Genomic DNA, 20035 nt, shown 5'->3' with positions numbered 1-20035 from the left:
AATATGTAAAAACAGGCATTGTAAAAGTTGTAACACATTTATCAAGATTGGAAGCATACAGACACATAAAGTATACACACACACAGTAAATGTGTAAGGCAAGTTTCACTGACAGTGACAATGAAAAAAGAATGTGCTGTTTTCCCATGCTGGAAGTTTATGAACTCTAACTTCTCATGAGTTAGTCAAAATAATTTGAAGGAAAAAGAGACCATTCACTCATACAGAAAAACCTACAAAAATATGAATTCAGGTATTTGATTTATTCAGGACAAACAACAAAAGCGGGACATTGAAGGGTCATGAAAGAAATGGGGAGAAGGGGAAGGGGATAAAAATATCATTTTTCAGTTTGGAAATGAACGTCTCACACAACATAAAATATCTTTTGAAGACTTTTTGTTCTCAAGATCAACTTTGACCATGCAATAAAACAAACTATGCATGTACATCTTAAACTGTATGAAAATATGAAAACTGGAAAAAAAAGCAAAATGCTTTAAAACGTAATCACACTTATTCAACAATGGCTGTATGTGAATGCCATTGAATTAGTATAATTACAGTATGTCTGTTAATGGTAATAATAAAATCATGTGAATGAAAGTAATGCTATGCACCTGAAAACTGTCACCCTTCAATAAGAGGGGTGAAGAGGAGGGACATTATACAATAAATTTTTTTCCAAGAGTTTACTCTCTTAAGTAACTCCTACTACATTACGTTGAGTTTTCACAACTTTTAGCTCCTTTTAATTCCCCATTTCCAACAGCTTCTGGAACATGATCCTGAGAGCTTCCCCGAACCTCCTTCCTATCATGCTTTGCAGAAGCTAGTGTTGCCAACGTTTGTGCTGCTTGCACTTCTGCATCATTTATAGAACCCATTTGTAACTGCGTCCTTTTCTCACTTTCCATACTGTCATGGTCAACAACGACATCCCTGCGACGCAGTCTTTTAACAGTAGGTTGTTCTGTGCTGTCCTCTTCTGGACAAGCAGCAGATCGAGTATTTCTAGTTCGTTTTCTTGGTGTCCTTCGATTACCCTGTTGTTCGGCTCCTTTCTTTTGAGTCGGTACAGTTTTGGCAGTCACGTCATTGTTAGAAAAGGTCCTATCTGCCCGCAAATCTTCAGCTATTATTGCAGCACTTCCCGATATATTTGAAACACTTTCAGTTTCTTGTTCGCTATCATAGGCTTCCATGTGCAGGCTACCATGAACAGTTGGAACTGCAGATTCGGTCACAACTGATGAAGTAATAGAAACAATTATTTTCTGATTATCAAACTCAGTATTTGATTCTTGTGTCTGTAAGTCACTGGAAATCAAATTAGTTTTTTCTGCATAGTCTTTAGTAGGTTCTTCACCCTCAACTGTTAGATCCATGGGTTGTGGCTGATCTAAGTTTTTCTCTGAATCATGAGAAGTTTTTGTTGATGGTGACCAAGGTGGAGTGGAATGGGTTTCCTTATCAGATCTAGAGCTCGAAATCTCCTCTGTCTGATTAGAGTCAGCATGCTCAGGACTACGATGAGCCTCGACACAATTCATATTTGACAATACTTCTACAACAGCTGACAGACCAGACACTACAGGTTTAACTTCCTTAAGTTCTGCATTGGTATAAGAATAATCCTCATTTGTGGTAGCAGACAAATTTAGATTGGATTCAGAAAGCTTTTCATTCTCTTTCTGTAGCTTAACAATTTGCTCTTTAGTTTCTTTCAGTTGCTGCTGCAGGTAATAGATGGTACTCTGCATTCCTTCAACATCTTCATCTAGCTCAAGCAAAAATTCTTCCAATTCTATATAAAAGAAAGATTTTCTTTTTTTAAAAAAAGAACATAATGTGAAAATTTCAAAATTTTTAAATTGGAAATTATTAATTTTGTGTTACTTTTTTTCCTTACTGTAAAGCAGATGAGTATTCCAGAATACTCTTTATATGAATGGAAATAAAAAGAACAATAAAACAAGCACTATCATCACAATGAATTTCCTCATAGTATGTTATTGCGAGGTGTTTAGATCTATGACTTATACTAAACAAATCACTTATACACAGATATGTTCTGCAAGCAGATAAAATTGAGTAAAGATGTATATTTTGTTAATTTTTAGATCCATAAAATAACCTGGTACATTGCACATCACCGAAGATAACAATTTATAAGCTAAATCTTCAAGCCTTAAACAGGGTTCCCAACAAAATCTGCTTATCATTTCCTTCACCCTAATTTCCTGGAGAAAGAAATATAAAAAATTCAAAATATTAATCTTACAAAATATTTTTGGAGTTTGTTTTTTCGCTTCACAATCATTTTATATTTTTCCTAATCCCTAATTATTTTTCATTTTCTTAACTTTCCCAGGTTTCTGGAAACCACATTAAATCTTTTCTTTAAATTGCTGAAAGTTTGAACAAGTTTACTTTTTGCATTTCATAGGAGTTTATATATATTTTGAGATTATTACCATATATAATCGTGTATAAGCCAACCCACTCTCAACTTCATTAGCAGGGTTCATACAAAATTTCCTAAATAAAAATTAAGGGGAGTTTTTGAGCACTTTTTAAGGAGTCATGGGCTAGCAAACTTCAGAACTAACAAGTTTTACAGCAAAAAAAAAAAAAAAAAAAAGAGGCACATATGAAAATGTATTTTAAATCGACCACACAAATTTTCACTCTTTTCAAAGGTATAGATGTAGAGCAGTTTAGAAACTATAACTTTTGATTTTATTTTTTTTACACCCAGCATTATAAGAATTCATAAATAATCAATCCACATACAGAAAATCCATGTTTCTGTTGTCACCAAAGTGTTTAAAACTTTTAAGTTTTGGTCAAAACTAAAACAAAATTTAATTAACATTTTAGTTGAAAGTATTCATAACTGTGTGTCACATAAATTACAAAAATTCTAAGTGATATTCACCCCCCCCCCAAATTATTCAAATAAAAATACCAAAACTGAAAATGATTTTCCTTACAAAATTATTCATATTTACAGCAACTCTGTATTCACCTCCAAGTGAAAGTGAAAATATACACAAAAAATTCTTTAAAACTTATTTTTTCAATTTTATAGGCATAATTTCTGCTGGCTTCTTGTTAGTTACACTCAAAAGCAAAGTGGGGGAAAAAAAAAAAAAATTTTTTTAAATAGAGACTGCTTCACATTTGAGCTTTAAAGTTGGTAGACTAGAGCAAACCATTTTCAGTTGCACGACCACAGAAATTATTGGAATTTTGCGATGAAAAGCAAGATGAGGGGACGATAATTTAAATAGGGGGCCGTGGTTATCCCAGTCTGATTTTCGGGGGGAAAACCAGCCGCGGGAACATCCATTCAAAAAAAAAATTGTCTTTCTATTTAATTTCGTTTTTTTTTTCGGGACTTCCGGCAACTCTTTAAAGATGTCATAATTTCATGATAAAATACCAAAACTCTTTTTTCAAAAATACCCCTTAAATTTCTGAAGAGGAAATTACTCTTAAAAATTATATTTTCGGATAATTCTGAGTGTGATTATGGAAGATTTGCGGAGGGGAAATGGTGCTGAAGTAAAAAGGAATAAAACATGCTTTCTCGGAAAGCATTTCCAGCTCACAGGAAAACTTCTTGGCACCCTTTTCCAAAATTCCAGGAGTTTGAGGATGTTGAGCGAATGAATCATTGGCTACACTCACGTTGACAAACACTCACATACAAAGCAGGTTTAAAAGTATATTCTAGTTTCCAAGTACACACAAAAAAAATTATTCAACATATATATTCACAAACAAGCACTATTTGGTGCAGAAAAATACGAAATACATTATTGCAGTAGGATGTCAATTTTGCCACCTATGTCGCAGCGTTCCCACCACTGGTAGTAGCACTATTTTCTGGCAAGAATTATATTTAGAACTTAGCTAAATCCTTGTTTATTTCAATTTCTTTGACATTTCATTTCATTCCGTGCACCGCCCAGGCTCTATCAACCATTGTCCGGATGGGGGGGGGGGGGGCTGGGCGATGTCGGGTGCTTTATTATGCATATAAAATACATGAACATTGAATATAAAAACACATTATTAAAAAAAAAAAGTATATACAGATTTAAATATTTCTATTATACAATATACAATTTATTCCGATGAGCTCTTCTGATGTCCTTTTCAGCCAGGGAGCCTGAGCCCCCTGTTCCTCTCTGTGGCCAAGCGGCAGGTCCTGAACCATGTTTTCCCTCATTGGCTTGTTGGCTCGGGTGAGCCCTCCGCTGTGGCCAGGCCAGGTCCTGGACCACGTCTTCCCTCGTTGGCTTGTTTGGCCAGTGTGAGCCCTTCGTGTCACATTGGTCCGACCAGGTGCCAGGTCCTTTCAGCATGAGGGGAGGGGGTTGTTCGATTATTCAAAAGCCCCTCAGCTTTTGGCCAAGGTCATGCCCCTGATTAATGATTGCCGATAAATGCTACGAAAACAAAGTCGCATCTTTGTCAGTTGCTTAAATGCGGTCAGAGAGACTTTTTTACGGCTGCTCGATGGAAATGACTATGACTGTCCTCTATGGGTGTTTTCCCTAACGATGACGGTAATTATTGACGCCACGACAACGTGATAGCTTGAGTAAAATCTAATTTTCTGCCAAAATCCGGAGTTTATTTTAACAAATCCGGAGAGCGGGAGGAAGGATGAAAAATCCAGAGTCTCCCGCCTAAATCGGGAAAGTTGGCAGGTCTGTATAAGGTATTTATAAATAAGGAATATCTTTTTTTATATACTATAGAAACAAATTCCTCATCACTCATCTGATACATCACAATCAGTTATATCAACTAGTTCAGAGATTCTCAAACTGTATGGCGATACAGACAAAGGTAGTTTACTATAAGCACATAGTTTTTAGTCAAATTAGAAAAAAAACAAACAATTACCACATTTTGTGGGTTGCCATAGCTAACCTGGACATAATTATTATGAAAAAATATGCCAACTCAGCAATGACCGTGAATCATGTCTTCTGTTATCGGACTTTGGCCAGAGAGCTCCGGCTGATGCTGTATGCCATTATTTTTCCAACTATGAGTGAAATGTGATGATTGAATAATTGTACCATTATAGGTCTGTGGCGAGACTTTTTATGAGGAGATTGGCTGGGGGGATAAAAACTGGCTGGCCAAAGCCTAAAATTCAGACATTGGCTAGGTCAATATTCAATGAAATTGGCCAATTTTGGGCTTTGGCAGGAACATATATAAATCAACCTATAAGAAGTCCCTCCCCATTTATAGGACCAAAGTTTTAGCAAAAAGTGGTTCCTTATACACTTTAAAATCTGGTAGTTGTATACCTTACTCTGTACTTTTTGAAGTGTTTGGACAATTGATGATAAAAAAGGATTGTTTCAGAAATCGAAAACATAAGCTATGCGCATAGTTTTTAAAAAAATAATTTTTCCTCAAAAACTTCTCCGGGTTGCTTGTCAAACATCAACATTAAAATAAAATAAAATCAACACTTTGTTACCTGACTGGCCTTTTTTCATCTCTTCACTGAATGTTTTCTGCAGAGCTAGATCACCTTCCAGTTTGGCCAAGCGCCCCGAAGACACTTCTTTATACAGATCTTCATTTTCTCCATGTAGCTTCCGACATTTGGCCATGAGACGTTTGCCAGTATTACTAATAGAAATGATCAAAGTGTTATAATTTAATATAATTATCAGAACAAAGAAAAAAAAATTCAGTGGTGTAATTGAGCAAGGAAATCCAAAGTAGCAGCCATTAATCATTCTCCCATCTGTAATGAAGATCGGCCTTTTCTTCTAATTAAACTAAAGAAATTAAATTCTTTAAAAAAAATCAATTTTTTTTTTAAAAAATAGGAAAGTTTTCTTTGCTTCAAACAAAATAATCAAAAAGGAAGTGTACCATACAGCAGCACCTTTGACCTACACGTGCCACAATCCGCAAGTATGACTACCAAGTTATGAACAGGAAATATTTGCTAAAAATGCCGGAAATTGCAAGCACATATTCTACACACAAGCATGATGTGCATGAGAGAAAAAAAAACATTTTCAACCAGGACTGTAATACTCGTATATGTCTTGTAAACAAACTACTTATATTCCGTGTAGAATTCATTGTAGAGCATCTATTAAAAACATTAAAATTTTGAAGGTGTGAAATGAATCAGGAATAACCAACATCTTATGTGGGAAAGTTGGACTAGAAACGTCCAATTTTCATAATACAAGAAATTTTCATGAATGAACTCATTCAGTATATCGAGGTGTTACTTTTTTAAAAGAATATAAATGAGTAAAAAAGCGCCTAGAAAAATCTCTTCTAACTATAATGTTTCTTTTTTTTCAGGTTATGTAAATTAGGTAATACAGAAAAAACTATCAGTGTTTTCAAGTGATATTTTTTAAGTGAATGGTGCAGTTTGTGTTATATATAGGCCTACTTTTGGCTCTTATCGCTTACTCAGACTGGCTAAACTGAGCAGATGAGCAACAAAATTTAACAAAAGAAAGAGTAAAAAAATTAATGAACATATGAAGTGGGAAGGTAACAACCAAAAATGATCTAAACAGATAGTATTACATTGGAAACAGCATGACATTGATATTTCCATGATTATCAAACAAAATACTGGGTTCTTTTAAATTCAAGTTTAAAATTGTGATTATCAGGTAAAAAAATTGAAAATATGATGAATATAAATGCAAATGTGGAAGTGTAAAGAAGAAATGGAAAATCGGCATTGAGCGTCGATGGAAATAAGAAATTATATTACAAAATTAAACATTTCTCACACAGATACACTATATTGCCAAAAGTCTTTTTTTTTTAGTTTGTATTTTTCTAGAAATTCAAGAAAATGTCTAAAACAAATTTTGAAATTTGGGTTATTGCATTACCAATACAAGTATATATGACCAACCATTTGCAGCACAAATTCAGTCATGTATGTATTTAGAGAATGAACAAAAACTTAAATAATCAAAATTTTTTTGATCAATCCTGTATTAGGAAAAGCTGCAAATGACTTACAACTTCAGAAAAATGTTGTACTAACTTTGTGCAATACTTATATGTATATTCACGAAGATATGAATGTTTTCTATAAAAATTCCAATTTTCATATGCATGATTTTTGCTTATAACATGCCAAGTTTTCAATAAATTTTTACGAAATTTACAGAAAACATGACATTATACACGAGACAATGTATAGAAATTTAAAATGTGACAAATTATTATTCAGTGAGATACAAGTATTTTAAGTAAATTATTATTAATTATGCATGAGCAATATACATATATTTTATTTTTTGATAATTTGATTGCCAGATATATAGTGCGACTTATAAAAATTCCAGCTGAATGTCGTGAAAATTCAGAAAAAAGTATGAGATATTGTGTAAGCTGTAATTTTGAAACTTGCTGAAAGTAGCTAAATAATAAGGGATTTTCCACAAATCGGTAGACAGTTATTTATTGTTATTTTAATACTTAGAATATATATATACACTGCTGGCCACCGTAAATGCAACACCCTGAAGGAAGCATGCAAATAATATGAAATTTACAACATGCATTAGCGGAGGTGAGATATGCAAATGATTAGAATTTCAGCGCAGACGCACATCACGCGCGCCTGTGGCGCCACTTCAAAGCGCTATTTAAGGCTTGGAGATTTCGACGATTTGAAGTACGGCAATTGTGTTTTTATTGTGGTTTTTTAAAAAAAACGATCAATTATGCCTCGTAGAAAACAGCGATCATCTTTTGATCAAGTATCCGAGTTCGACAGAGGAAGGATAGTGGCCTACCGAGATTGTGGATTATCTTTCAGGGAAATCGGTAGTCGTGTTGGACGAAACCAAACAACTGTAATGCGGATATGTGATCGTTGGATGCAGGAGGGTACGATGGACCGACGTGTTCGATCGCATCCACCTCAGTGCACCACTTCATGTGATGACAGGCGTATTGTGCGTATGGCAGTGACGGATCGCTCAGCCACATCACGAACCATAGCACAGCACATTCAGTCTGTACCGCATCATCCAGTGTCTGCGCGTACCATTCGACGCCGTTTACAGCAGAGTGGTCTGTCCGCAAGACGTCCATTGCTTCGTCTACCCTTGACGCAGAACCACAGACGTCTCCGCCGCCAATGGTGCGATGAAAGAAGGATGTGGACTACACAATGGAATGAAATTGTCTTTACTGACGAGTCACTCTTCTGTCTGCAACACCACGATGGTCGGATTCGAGTCTGGAGACACCGTGGAGAGAGGATGCTGAACAGCTGCGTTATGCACCGCCACACTGGTCCTGCACCGGGTATTATGGTATGGGGCGGTATTGGATATCACTCTCGCACTCCTCTAGTACGCATTGCCGGTACTTTAAAAAGCCAGCGCTACATCTCCGAGGTGTTGGAGCCAGTTGTCCTTCTTTACCTTCAGGGGTTGCCCACAGCCATATTTCAACAGGATAATGCGTGACCACACGTGGCACGCATTGTCCAAAGGTTCTTCGTCAATCGCCAGATTGAATTGCTTCCCTGGCCAGCTCGCTCTCCGGATCTTTCGCCGATAGAAAACATGTGGTCCATGGTTGCTCAACGATTGACCCAGATTACATCCCCAGCTGCCACACCAGATCAACTTTGGCAACGCGTGGAAGCTGCTTGGTCTGCTGTACCCCAAGAACACATCCAAAGTCTCTTTGAATCAATGCCGAGGCGTGTGGCAGCGGTGATCTCCAACAATGGCGGCTACTCTGGCTACTGATTTTGGCAGGAACCACACTTCACAGAAGTCTATAAATTTAATCATTTGATGCTTGGTCAACATGTTATCTACAAAATAAATATTGTTGCGATATCTCTTGTCTTTCTTGGTGTTGCAATTTGGGTGGCCAGCAGTGTATATAAGCCCAAAACATTATGCGAACGAGTGAAAACATATACACGTGTCTGACACATACACTATACAAAAGAAGTGTTTAAGCATAACATGTGCGTATGATGTTAAAATAAACTTAAAGTAAAAAATTAAATAACAAATAATCATATACCACTTTGTGGAAAATCCCTTATTATTTAGCTACTTTCAGCAAGTTTCAAAATTACAGCTCCCAATATAGTGTATATCTTTCTGAATTTTTATGACATTCAACTGGAATTTTCATATAACTTGCATTATATATCTGGCAATCAAATTATTGAAAAATAAAATTTCTATTTCTTGCGAATGAACAATAAACAATCATTTATTAAAAATACTCATATCTCATTAAATAATATGATTTGTCAGATTTTTCATTTCCATACAGCATGTCTTTGTTATAGCGTTATGTTTTCAGTAAGAAATCGTTGAAAACTCTGCATGTTATAAGCGAAAAATATGCAACGGAATTTTTATAGAAAACATTTCTTCGTGAATATACATGCTATGCTCACGAAAATGCACACAATTATTGTACAAAGTTAATACAATATTTTCTCGAAAGTTACAAGTCATTTGCTGTTTTTATCATTCACGGTTGATCAAAAATCATTTTTCCTTATGTAATTTTTTTGTTGATCCTATTAATGCACTCTGACTAAATTTTCACTGGAAATTGTGAGTACGAGAATAGGGTTTATGTGACTGAAATTTAAAAACAGTTTGCCTAGTAAATTTTCTAAACTCCAAAAAGAACACTGACTATTAGAAATATAGCATAAATCACCTATAGTGAAAGTCACTGACTGACACTGCATGCCAAGTTGGCACATATTTCGAGCAATGGAGAAACATCCTTAGTCACTGTAAAATGATGAATGGCATTCTCACCCATATTTCCAACAAGTCATTTATATAATATATATTCTGTCGTTCCCCCCCCCCCACATATATATTTTATTCACCTACCTACCTCCAAAAATCTGTATATCAACAAAAAGCCAATCTATATATATTTTTGTGTATGTTTGTTCTAAATTACCTAATTTACAAATCTTGAAAAAATAGAAAGTTTAAGCTCCAGAGTGAAAAAAAATTCTTTTCTAATGAACAATAGCACACAGTGATGGATACAAAATATATTCTGATTATTCTCCCCAATCACTTTTGAAAAAGTTAATTTTTATGTTTTTAATTCGAAGAGTTTATATCGAACTGTAAGGGTGTGTATTTTATGATATAGGTTGAACTCTATTCCTCCTTCAAATCAGTATCAACAGATGTTAATAACGGTTGAATTCCAATGGGGTTCAGTCGAAGTTAAAAAATAGTAATGCAAACTTAATCAGAAGTAACAATACAAACATTTTTCACTAAATCCACCTCATTTGAAAAGTGATTGCAAAAATCATAATTGTGTTCACTAGTGCTATTATATTTCATTTTTCTACAACATTCAACTTAAGGAAAAAATTTGAACTGATGAAAAGAATCATTAATAATGAATCAAAATGACACGAAGCATTTTGAAAATTAAATATGCTGATGGATTCAGCCTATTGAGTATTGCCTGCCAGTTCATCAGGTGTCCAGATATTGCCCACTTGCTTGTCATAAGCAGACATTTAGATGATAAAACTATTCAATTTTTTTTGTGGAAACATTACTTAGATAAAATACTCTGGGATATAGTTTTGAAAAAAAATTTCTGCCACTTGAATTTCATCTCACAAGACTACACCACTGATTATAGGCACATGCAAATGAGCAATGTTTCCTCACATATTTGTTTGTCTTATATTGAAAGAATTATTAATGAAATGAAAATGATAGACCTTAATAAAAACCCTTTTAAAAAAATTTGATTACATTGTCATATTAATGATTTTTCTTGTTATATGAAAAATGAAACTAGAAATCAAAAGATGAGCTTCTTGCTTTAGTACAGCCAGCTTCAATTTTGAAAAACCCACAAAAAAATAATAACTATTTTCTACTGGTTAAAGAAAAAAAATCATGATTCATCTAAATTTCACCTGATAAACAATGAAATAAGTCACACGGCACAAAAACGTACTGGAGCCTAAAACTGAGTAATTTCGGTCTGAGGAAAAACTTTCCAAATTAATACAAGTACAAATAAGCATTGAAAGGGGTTATTGATTTCCACAAAGGCATAAAAAAAAATTTGGAGGTATTCCTCAACAGCAAGATTTTGATTCCTAATTTTTATCTTAATTTTTTTTTGTCAAGCCCTCCCAGTTCACACTTTGCTCGAGGTACCATGGCCATTATTTTAATGGTGTGAACTTAAGGCTTTAAAACACTCCACTCACTGGTTTCAGCCTTAAAAAAAACCCTTTCTGGGCTATACTGGATATTTTTGATAGTCTTTCCATAATATGTCAAGAAAACACTGACTACAATATTATTTTCAAGTGCTGAAGCACAGTTTTAACACAAGTGATCATATAAATAAATGTATGATACACAGAGGGACATTCGATTAAAAAAAAAATTTTCAAAACCCCACATTCTAAAAGCTTGATATCTGTTCTAACTACCTCTCTGTTATAAAAGAAATGAACTTGATTCAGAGTATTTTATTTTTAAAATCTTATTTGAGAGAATTTAACACGTACATAGAGGTAATTTACAATTTAGCTTAGGCATGGGACATTTTTTTTTCCCCTTTCCAACAGAAAAATCACCATAGGCTCACCAATAATTAGCTATGATAAGAAACATCTATAAAGAAGGTTGTCAACAATAATACATAGATCAGTTAGTTTGAGTAAAATATTTTGAAATATATAAGAAAGATTACCAAACAGTAAAAATAACAGTTTTAAATTATGCAACCAATACTTAAATGTCATTAAATTGGGAATGATCAGTGATTTATGCATTTGTCTGACAAAGTATGCAATGTATGTAATATGGACCTTGCACACTTCCACAACCACAGAATTAAAACTGTCTAAAAACACACTAACTCATTTTGAACATATGATATTCCACAAATCTTCTCTTATTCAAATGCAATTAAAATATGCTTAAAAAAAACACTAACAACAGTAGGACAGAAGAATAAAAGCGAATGCAGTGGCAGTGTGGAATTCATATCATGGGGGGTCAATACCACAACTAGGTAACGCAAAAATTGTTGTTTCAATATGCTAAAACTAAACAACTCACACAAGGTTCCCAGAAAAATCTGCTTGATCATTTACCTGACTAAAAACTCACAAATTTCCTTGACTTTCTCTGACTCAAACACTGGCAGAAAGAAATATAATTCAAAATCATAACTTTCAGCACGAATTCCAATTTTTTTCCCCTGAGTTTTTTCCTTCACAGAACTTTTATGAAATATTTGCATATTTCCCTGATTTTTCCATTTTCTCTTGACTTTCCAGGTCGTTGGGAACCCTGTCGTGACTTTTCTGCAAACAGTTATTCTTGTGAGTTTCAACAATAGCTAATGTAAAATATACAGGGTAAACACGACATATTCTGACAAATGAAAGAGGTGATAGACGAGCCAAAGTGCAACACGAAACCCTATTAATCCTGTCGCATCTAGAAATGTTTTTGAGTTATAGTGGATAATCGGGGGGGGGGGGGGGGAATGTGTCAAGTCTGAAAAAAAAATCAGAATTTGTGAGGGACCTACACAAAAACTAAGCACATATTTGGAAAGAGCAGAAAAAATCCTACAAAATAACACCAATTTCATCAAAATGTCTGGATTTAATGGTGAGCAATAAGCACTGAAAGATTGGTGAAGTTAAATTGAATTTTCAAGAAAAATTTTCATCACCAATTACGCAAACACCCTTCTAGTTACAATCAGTCAAATTTACCAAAAACGTGCACTCTTCAATTGCACCAGCTTTCGTCTACAATAAATCATATCAGTGATCTAGTTCAGGAGAAATTTAATCTTTTGTTCGCAATACATCACCGAAATCTATGTTTGTTGTAGTAATTTTAGTACGTTTTAGCGATTCAATTTTCACTTCAACAATCTCTGGGCGCTTGAAGCTTGCCATTACGTGCAGATCTTTTATTCGAATATCTACATCGACAAACGCCAATTTCAGTCATTTATTTACATCCTCCACAAAAGGCTAGTTGCATTTAAATTGTGGAAAGAAAAAAAGCAATAAAAATCAAAAGGATAATGCCAAATAACGGTATACTGTACATACATGGGGAAGAGAGCATTAAATTAAAATGGGTATCATATCACGAAACTCGAAATGTCAAAGCTCGATAGTTTTGTAAAATAACACATATATCGGTGTACAAATGAGATTAGATGGAAGTCGATTCCAAGCTGTTGTGATGCATTGCAAACAAAAATTTCTACTGAACCAGAACCACCATATGGTTTATTGTAGTCTCTTTTGAAAGCTGGTGCAATAAAAAAATTTTAGGTAAATTTGACTGATTGCAGCTAGAATGGTGTTTGCGCAATTGACAATTAAAAATTTTGGCAACAATTCAATTTTGATAAACTTCCAGAACTTGTAGCTCACAATTAAATCTAGATATTTCAATGAAATTGGTGTCACCTTATAGGATTTTTTCTGCTCTTTTCAAATATGTGCTTAGTTTGCATGTGTCTCAGAAGCTTCACAAATTTGTATTTTTTCAAACTTGACACTTTTTCCCATAATCAATTATCCACCATAACTCGAAAACGGTTAGATAGAGGACAGGGTTGGTAGGGTGTTTAATCTACCCCCCCCCCTTTTTGTTTGGCATACCCTGTGTATATCCATTATATAAACAAATTTTTCTCCCATCTAAAACCTAATAATTTTTTTAGTTGCAGTATTCACCCCCATAATATAAAAACGGCTAGCCATTTATTTCAGATTTAATATCACTTCAGAGAATTTATGCTAATTACAAACTTCACAATAAAATAATGAATTTTACAAAGCATGATGAAAATTAATCAGGTCTCTGGTAAGACTCTGATCAGGTTTCCGCAGCTGTTATCAGATGAATAAAAGTTTTCCTGTGGCATCGCTAGGAGATGCCACCCACTAGAGTTGAGTGCAAACTCCAATCTACAATCACTTAATAAGTAGCCTGAAAAACTTTCAATCATCATAACACTAAGTCGTAAAAAAATACATTAGAAAAATAAAAACATTAAAGCATAAGAAATTTTCAAACTAAGAAATATGACATTTAATACTCAAAATAAGAAATTTAAATTTCTCTTTTTTAATTTATTTGAAACAGTATATTATAAGAACTAAATAAACCCACATCATTTCTTTGGACTCGCAAGTTCAAAATGTAGAAAAGTACTGAAGTGTGCTTTGCTGAAACCTTATAATTCACTGACTATATATAGGGTTGTGTACATCATTAAAATAAGAAATTTCATCAATCCGAATGAAATTAGCAAATTATTAAAAAACACTAAAATATTGTTGCTCAGAAAAAAATGAAACAAATTACGAAGAACCTGCACATCATGTACTTTTAATGTTTGAAAGTTTGATTTAGAGAAATCACTAGTTAGAAACTTTTATTAAGTAAAAGAAAAAACTGCAACAATACTTAAAAAAACGTTATAAGCCATTTTCTCATTTTCATCATACAGTAAAAACCAGGATGTAACAAATCCTAGTAGCCAGGTCACCATGGCCATTAAAAAGAATGGGAGCAGATAGCAGTGCCTATAGAAGCTTCCATGATTAAAATAAGATATTCATTGATCATATTTGTTGCGCCATGGTCATTTTCTGCACACAAGGGTTAATTAGACTGGGACCTACAATTTATTGAAGATTCCGAATGGCAACCTTTTTTATACTCGTCGAGACGTTGGTGCTCTAACCCTTCTATATGGGACTCCCTGCGGTAGCAATCTTTTTCTGTGGTCATGCCACCGTTTCTGTTGTACCCACTGTGTCAAGAAAGTACCCAGTATAGAACTTGTGACACCTCAAGTACCAATTGGTACTTTAGACGAGTATCTAATCGACCTGGGCTACCATGCCCAACTAGGCATTAAACAAAATTTAAAGTGACCAGACAAAATCAACCATGTTAGAACCAGTCCCATTGAATTAAGGGGGATAATGTATTGACCAGGTGATAACTTTGAAATTTTAAAAATAATCATAAATAATTTAATGTGAAAAGAGTCATTTAAAGCATACAGAATCTGTGAATGATTCTTAAAATATAAATATAAAACGTATACATGGCCAACATCTGGCAATTAATCATGTATTTGAAATGATATAAAAACTTACCACTAATCTCAATTTCACTTGAAAAACAGTAATGCATAATAAAAAAATCGCTTACCTCAAACAAAGATGTGGAAAACTTCAAAAAAGCTTTATGTATGGATGTGATCTCAACTTTAAGCAACTGCAGACTGTTCTTTAACTCGAAGTTGTCAATGAAGTTTATAATTCAGTTTCGAAACTGATGAATCGCAAGTTCTAAATCATATTCAATGAAGTTTCTTTTCATCAATTATACATTTTTCAGAGTTTGAAGGAATTCAAAGTTTTCTTCAACTGAACTATTCTCCGAAATTTCAAGCTGTAATCCAAAAAAATTTTAATTCTCCAATCGGAGGAAAAACAGAGGAAGCTTTTTGATTTTCTGCCTGCCTTCTAGCACACAAAACAGCAATACTCAATCCGCCTCATCAAAAAAAAAAAAAAAAAATTGTGATTTCAACAAATTTCAAAATAAGAATTTTTTTTTTTTTCCCTATTATGCAACTTTCTTGCAATCACTTTTGTTCTGTATGCAACAGGAAGGCAGAAAATAGAAAAGTTTCCCGTAACAGAATTCAACTTAAACAATATAAAGATGCCTTAAGTCTGCAAAACCCTGCATATACTAGTTCTTGGTATCTGTGCCTAAAGGCAATCAAACATGGGTCGCGCAGTCTGTCAATCATAAAAAAAGTTAATCGAGCTTGAATTCTGTGGACTCCCTTCAACATAACCAGCGAATCTGACTGCAACCAAGTATTCAAGTTTGACGTTTTTAGCAAAAGCAGTAAAAAGTACTCAGGGTTTTTGATAAGGTCTATCATGTGGGTAGAGTTAATGAGAGTTTTAAGGCAGAGCGATTCTGCCAGATATGCCAGTCATCACACCTGTCTGGGGTGAATTTCCAGGCACTCAGTTCATCCTGTGTCTTTTCCAACTGAGATTTGAGTGTCTCTATTTCTTTTCTCATTCTGTCAAACATCAAATTAACGGCAGGATCCACAAGAGTAGACCTCAGCTGAGCTAAAGTTGGAATCTGTGCCTGCTTCAGCTCTTGAATTTGGCCCTAGAAAAGTAGAGTTCTTTTAGCATACATCACAATAACTAAAAACCTTTATAAAAATAATCTCTGCACAATAGTCTAAAGTCTTTTTATGAAACATTTTTTTCGTACTAGATATGCTTTAGACCAGTGTTTCCCAACCTGTGGTTCATGGATAATGATCTACGGGATCATTTCCATTTACTACCATTACATGAACGACACACTTTGCGCTTGAAATTGTAATTCTTAAATTTTTTGATATGCAAATTTAAAAAAAAAAAATACATTTTGTATTTTATGCATAGGGATCAAGATTGACCTTCGGATGCTACGGGATGCAGATTATAAATTGGCCCCACAAGGGGCCTATGGTGCATTGCCCTTCGCTACAGAGGTTTCGCGACATCAAAAAGATTGGGAAATACTACTTTAGACAACTAAGTACATAAATTCATGGAGCAAAATAGGAAACTCCTATCAGAAATAAATTTCAAAAAGAAATAAAGAATTAAAAGTCATTTCATCAATACAAAAAATAATCCTGAGATGTTGTTCAGATGTTGTTCACATGAATTTCACAGCAGAAAACTAGACTGAAAAATTTCCCCTTGTAATGGATAATCTCGTATAAATTATATTGATAATGAGGTTTCATATTACCTTATCTTCACTTTTCACGTTTTTATTTTATTTTTTAATTTACAAATATGTTTTTTTTTTTTTTTTTTTTTTGTACAAGATTAGAGTGTGCATTTTCACAACTCCACATTACAATTATTAGATAAGTTTGAGAACTGAAGAGAATGTCAAGCTTCATTAGGAGAAACAATCACTAAACTTGGGTAATATGTTAAATGCAAATCATTCACTTTTTTACTTTTTTCTTTTTTTAATCTGAATAGTTCCTGTATGTACAATAAAATCTAGTAAAGGCTGGAACTTAATACATAATTACTCACAGCGTATTCTTGCATTTCTTGCTCTTTAGTTGTTAGCCTCATGACGAGTATATTTTCTCGTCTTGTAGACTCAAGTTGTTGGTGCTTCAATTTCTCTTCAGATTCCCTTAGACTGATAAGCTCAGCTTCATGAGAAAAATGAATAACAAATATTAAAATTAGAACAAAATTAAAAACTATGCCTCAAAATTATAACAAGAAACATTTACAATGTTTCTGAGTACTGAGCAAAAAGGAAGTTTAAAAAATATATCTTCTTTAGTTTTAAACAGTACAATATAGTTTGAAGATTTCTTAAACTTTTTTTTGAAAGAAATTTTCTAGAACAGGAAAAAAGAAAAATCTTTATTATTAAGAATTTATGACTGTTAAAGAAAATGGGAGCCAATGTGAAGGCAGCACACCTGAATTAACTGTCTTTAAATCATTCTCTGGAAATTTTATTCAAACAAGAAATTATAAGCACATATAGATGAATTATGTAGATCTAGCAAAACTATCAGCATATTTTTCTGGGGAAAAAAAATATTCATCTTGTCATACAAGACATTTCCCATGTATCTCATGGTGCGATGGGCAGGGCTTGACAAATTGTAAAAAAAAAATGTGAGCCAAATTTCTTAGGAGTCCAGAATTTTTTTCTAAAACAGGAACAAAATAATTTTTTTCCACTTTTCCGTGACATGGTGGCCCCCCCCCCCTTCAAGTTGAGAGATATGCTGATATAAATTCCGACAATCTTGCAGTGTTCTTAGACTTCTATTCATTAATCATTCATAGAAAATTTAGTGCCAATTCCAAGTTTTTAGTCGCCATAGCGACCTCGCGCAAGATACGCCAAGACCTGGCCATGGGTATTCACAATCTTAAGACATCCTAACCACATATTACACCACACTTACTCTTTATTAGGTATGACTAAATCATTAGAAAAATAATGATAGCAAGCACAAAATCTACAATTATGTTTTTAATAACGGGGAAAAAAATTGGAACATGTGTCATTTCTATCAAGGAATCCATCCCAGAGGCCATGGATATGTCTTCAGAGAAAATGGGAAGGAGTATTAAAGTGTACATAATCTATAGATTTTGACTGTTAATCAATGATTTCAATGGGGAAAAAGTTTAAAAACACAGTAAAAAAAACCAAGCGTTTGATAATATTGATTTAAAAAAACAACAAAAATATGCTCATAATAGCTTTTGGTTTTAAAACAAGTGATACACACCATGGTCTGGATTTTCATCTAGCTTTGCTTCAATATAATCAATGTACTGCTCTTGGAGTGACCAACTGTGAAAAATAGAGTTCACAAAAAACATTTTTATAACTTGAAATAGCCACATGCAAAAGAAAAGCCAAAAATTAATAAAATAAATAAATAAAAATTATAAATTATACTAAAAATTTTATACTTGTAACACAGTAAACAAAAAAATAAAAATGATGGGTGTCATTGCAATGATTAGATTTACAGTAAAATCCCTTTTGAAAACTGTCCACTGGTGGGACAGAAAAATTTGTCTGTAAAAGGGGGGTGACAGTTAATCAGGAGTTTTGAAAAACATACTTTTATTATTCACAAGGAAATTATTATTTGGTTGTAAAAGAGGGGTGTCCGCTAAGAGGAGTTTTACTGTATGAAATTACTTGACTGAATAATATATAAGAGGGCTGGACAAATTGTGAAAAACATTTAGTTTCAGACAAATTTCTTAGGGCCACAAGCATATAGTTCCCCCCCCCCCCAAGAAAAACATTCCTAAATATTGTATTTTTGACTTCTCTGATAATTAGCGATGCTACCTTTTTTATGTTAGATGTGTCTGTGTCTGTCTTCTAACACAGTGAAATCTGACTGTGAAATCAGAAAATTTTGTCATTCTTAGACTCTAATTTAGCAATCAGACATAGAAAATTTTAGTCGCCATGGCAACCTGACACCTTCGATTTGTCCAGCTCTGATACATAACTATGTAAAAGCAGTGGTTCAGTAAATAGTACACTACAGTGTCCGAGGGAGCCATTATCAGCTACTGGAGGAATCTTGAATTGTCTCACGATACCTCCAGTAATTGATTGAATTAGTTAATCTACTAAGTAGATTTACTAATTCAATGATAAAATTTTTTATTTGGGAGGAGCGTAACAAGGAGCGTTCGTACAGTTCAAAGCTTATCTCGTAATCATCACCTCTAATCAAGACCCGTTCGATTGGTACCCAAATATAGTCAACAGAGCTGCTCTATTCAGAAGGCTTAACCTTATCATGCACTTCGATCAAGATCTCAAGCACTCTTATCATGGATCACATGCTTATCTAACGGCACAAGGTACAGAGTCCAATGAGGGACATGTTCCGTTATTTCCTATAAGTATAGGAACGAGGTCAAAGCCTACAGCATTCGTCAACCCGAGAGCCAAGCATGTGGACACGCAGACTACGGAGCCGATACCGGGCCCGTCGGGGTACATACCGCCGAACAACTCGCCGATACTTCGCAGGGCGCTACTACGCAGGACACCGTCGCCGCTGGACCTATCGTCGCAGAATACCTACATTCCGGAGACGCAGGACTTATCGCCGTGGGAACTATCGGACTAACAAGGCACAACCTGCTGTACCCAGGAACTGGCTACAGATACCTATCCGCGGGTATGTGACTCTAAAATCTATTCAATCCTACAATAATACTTTTGGAATGTCGAGTGAGCAAGCTCAGACACCTGCTAAACTCCTTGCAGAATACGAAAAGGTATCGCCCTGGCTAACGACTGACAAAGGACTTCTTCAATCTCTCTCC

General features: G+C 34.3%; 1 protein-coding gene across 1 annotated transcript in view; it reads right to left on the bottom strand.

Annotated features, from left to right (window-relative positions):
• Positions 1–244: 244 nt before the first annotated feature.
• LOC149076475 (uncharacterized) overlaps positions 245–20035 on the bottom strand; it is a 37581-nt gene continuing 17790 nt past the window's right edge. Inside the window, exons 4-8 of the mRNA XM_089244047.1 lie at positions 18460–18524; positions 17228–17352; positions 16111–16289; positions 5516–5670; positions 245–1807 (exon numbers count right to left, since the gene is read on the bottom strand). Of these exons, the coding sequence (XP_089100173.1) occupies positions 720–1807; positions 5516–5670; positions 16111–16289; positions 17228–17352; positions 18460–18524 (1612 nt within the window). The 3' untranslated portion in view covers positions 245–719. The remainder of the gene's footprint in view (positions 1808–5515; positions 5671–16110; positions 16290–17227; positions 17353–18459; positions 18525–20035) is intronic.

Source organism: Pholcus phalangioides, unplaced genomic scaffold, assembly GCF_987345545.1.
Source record: "Pholcus phalangioides strain wild (caught in Gottingen) unplaced genomic scaffold, Ppha-v1.0 ptg000015l_1, whole genome shotgun sequence".
NCBI classification, from domain to species: Eukaryota; Metazoa; Arthropoda; class Arachnida; order Araneae; family Pholcidae; genus Pholcus; species Pholcus phalangioides.
Note: the sequence above shows the minus strand (reverse complement) of the source record. Positions and strands in the feature narration are given on the sequence as shown.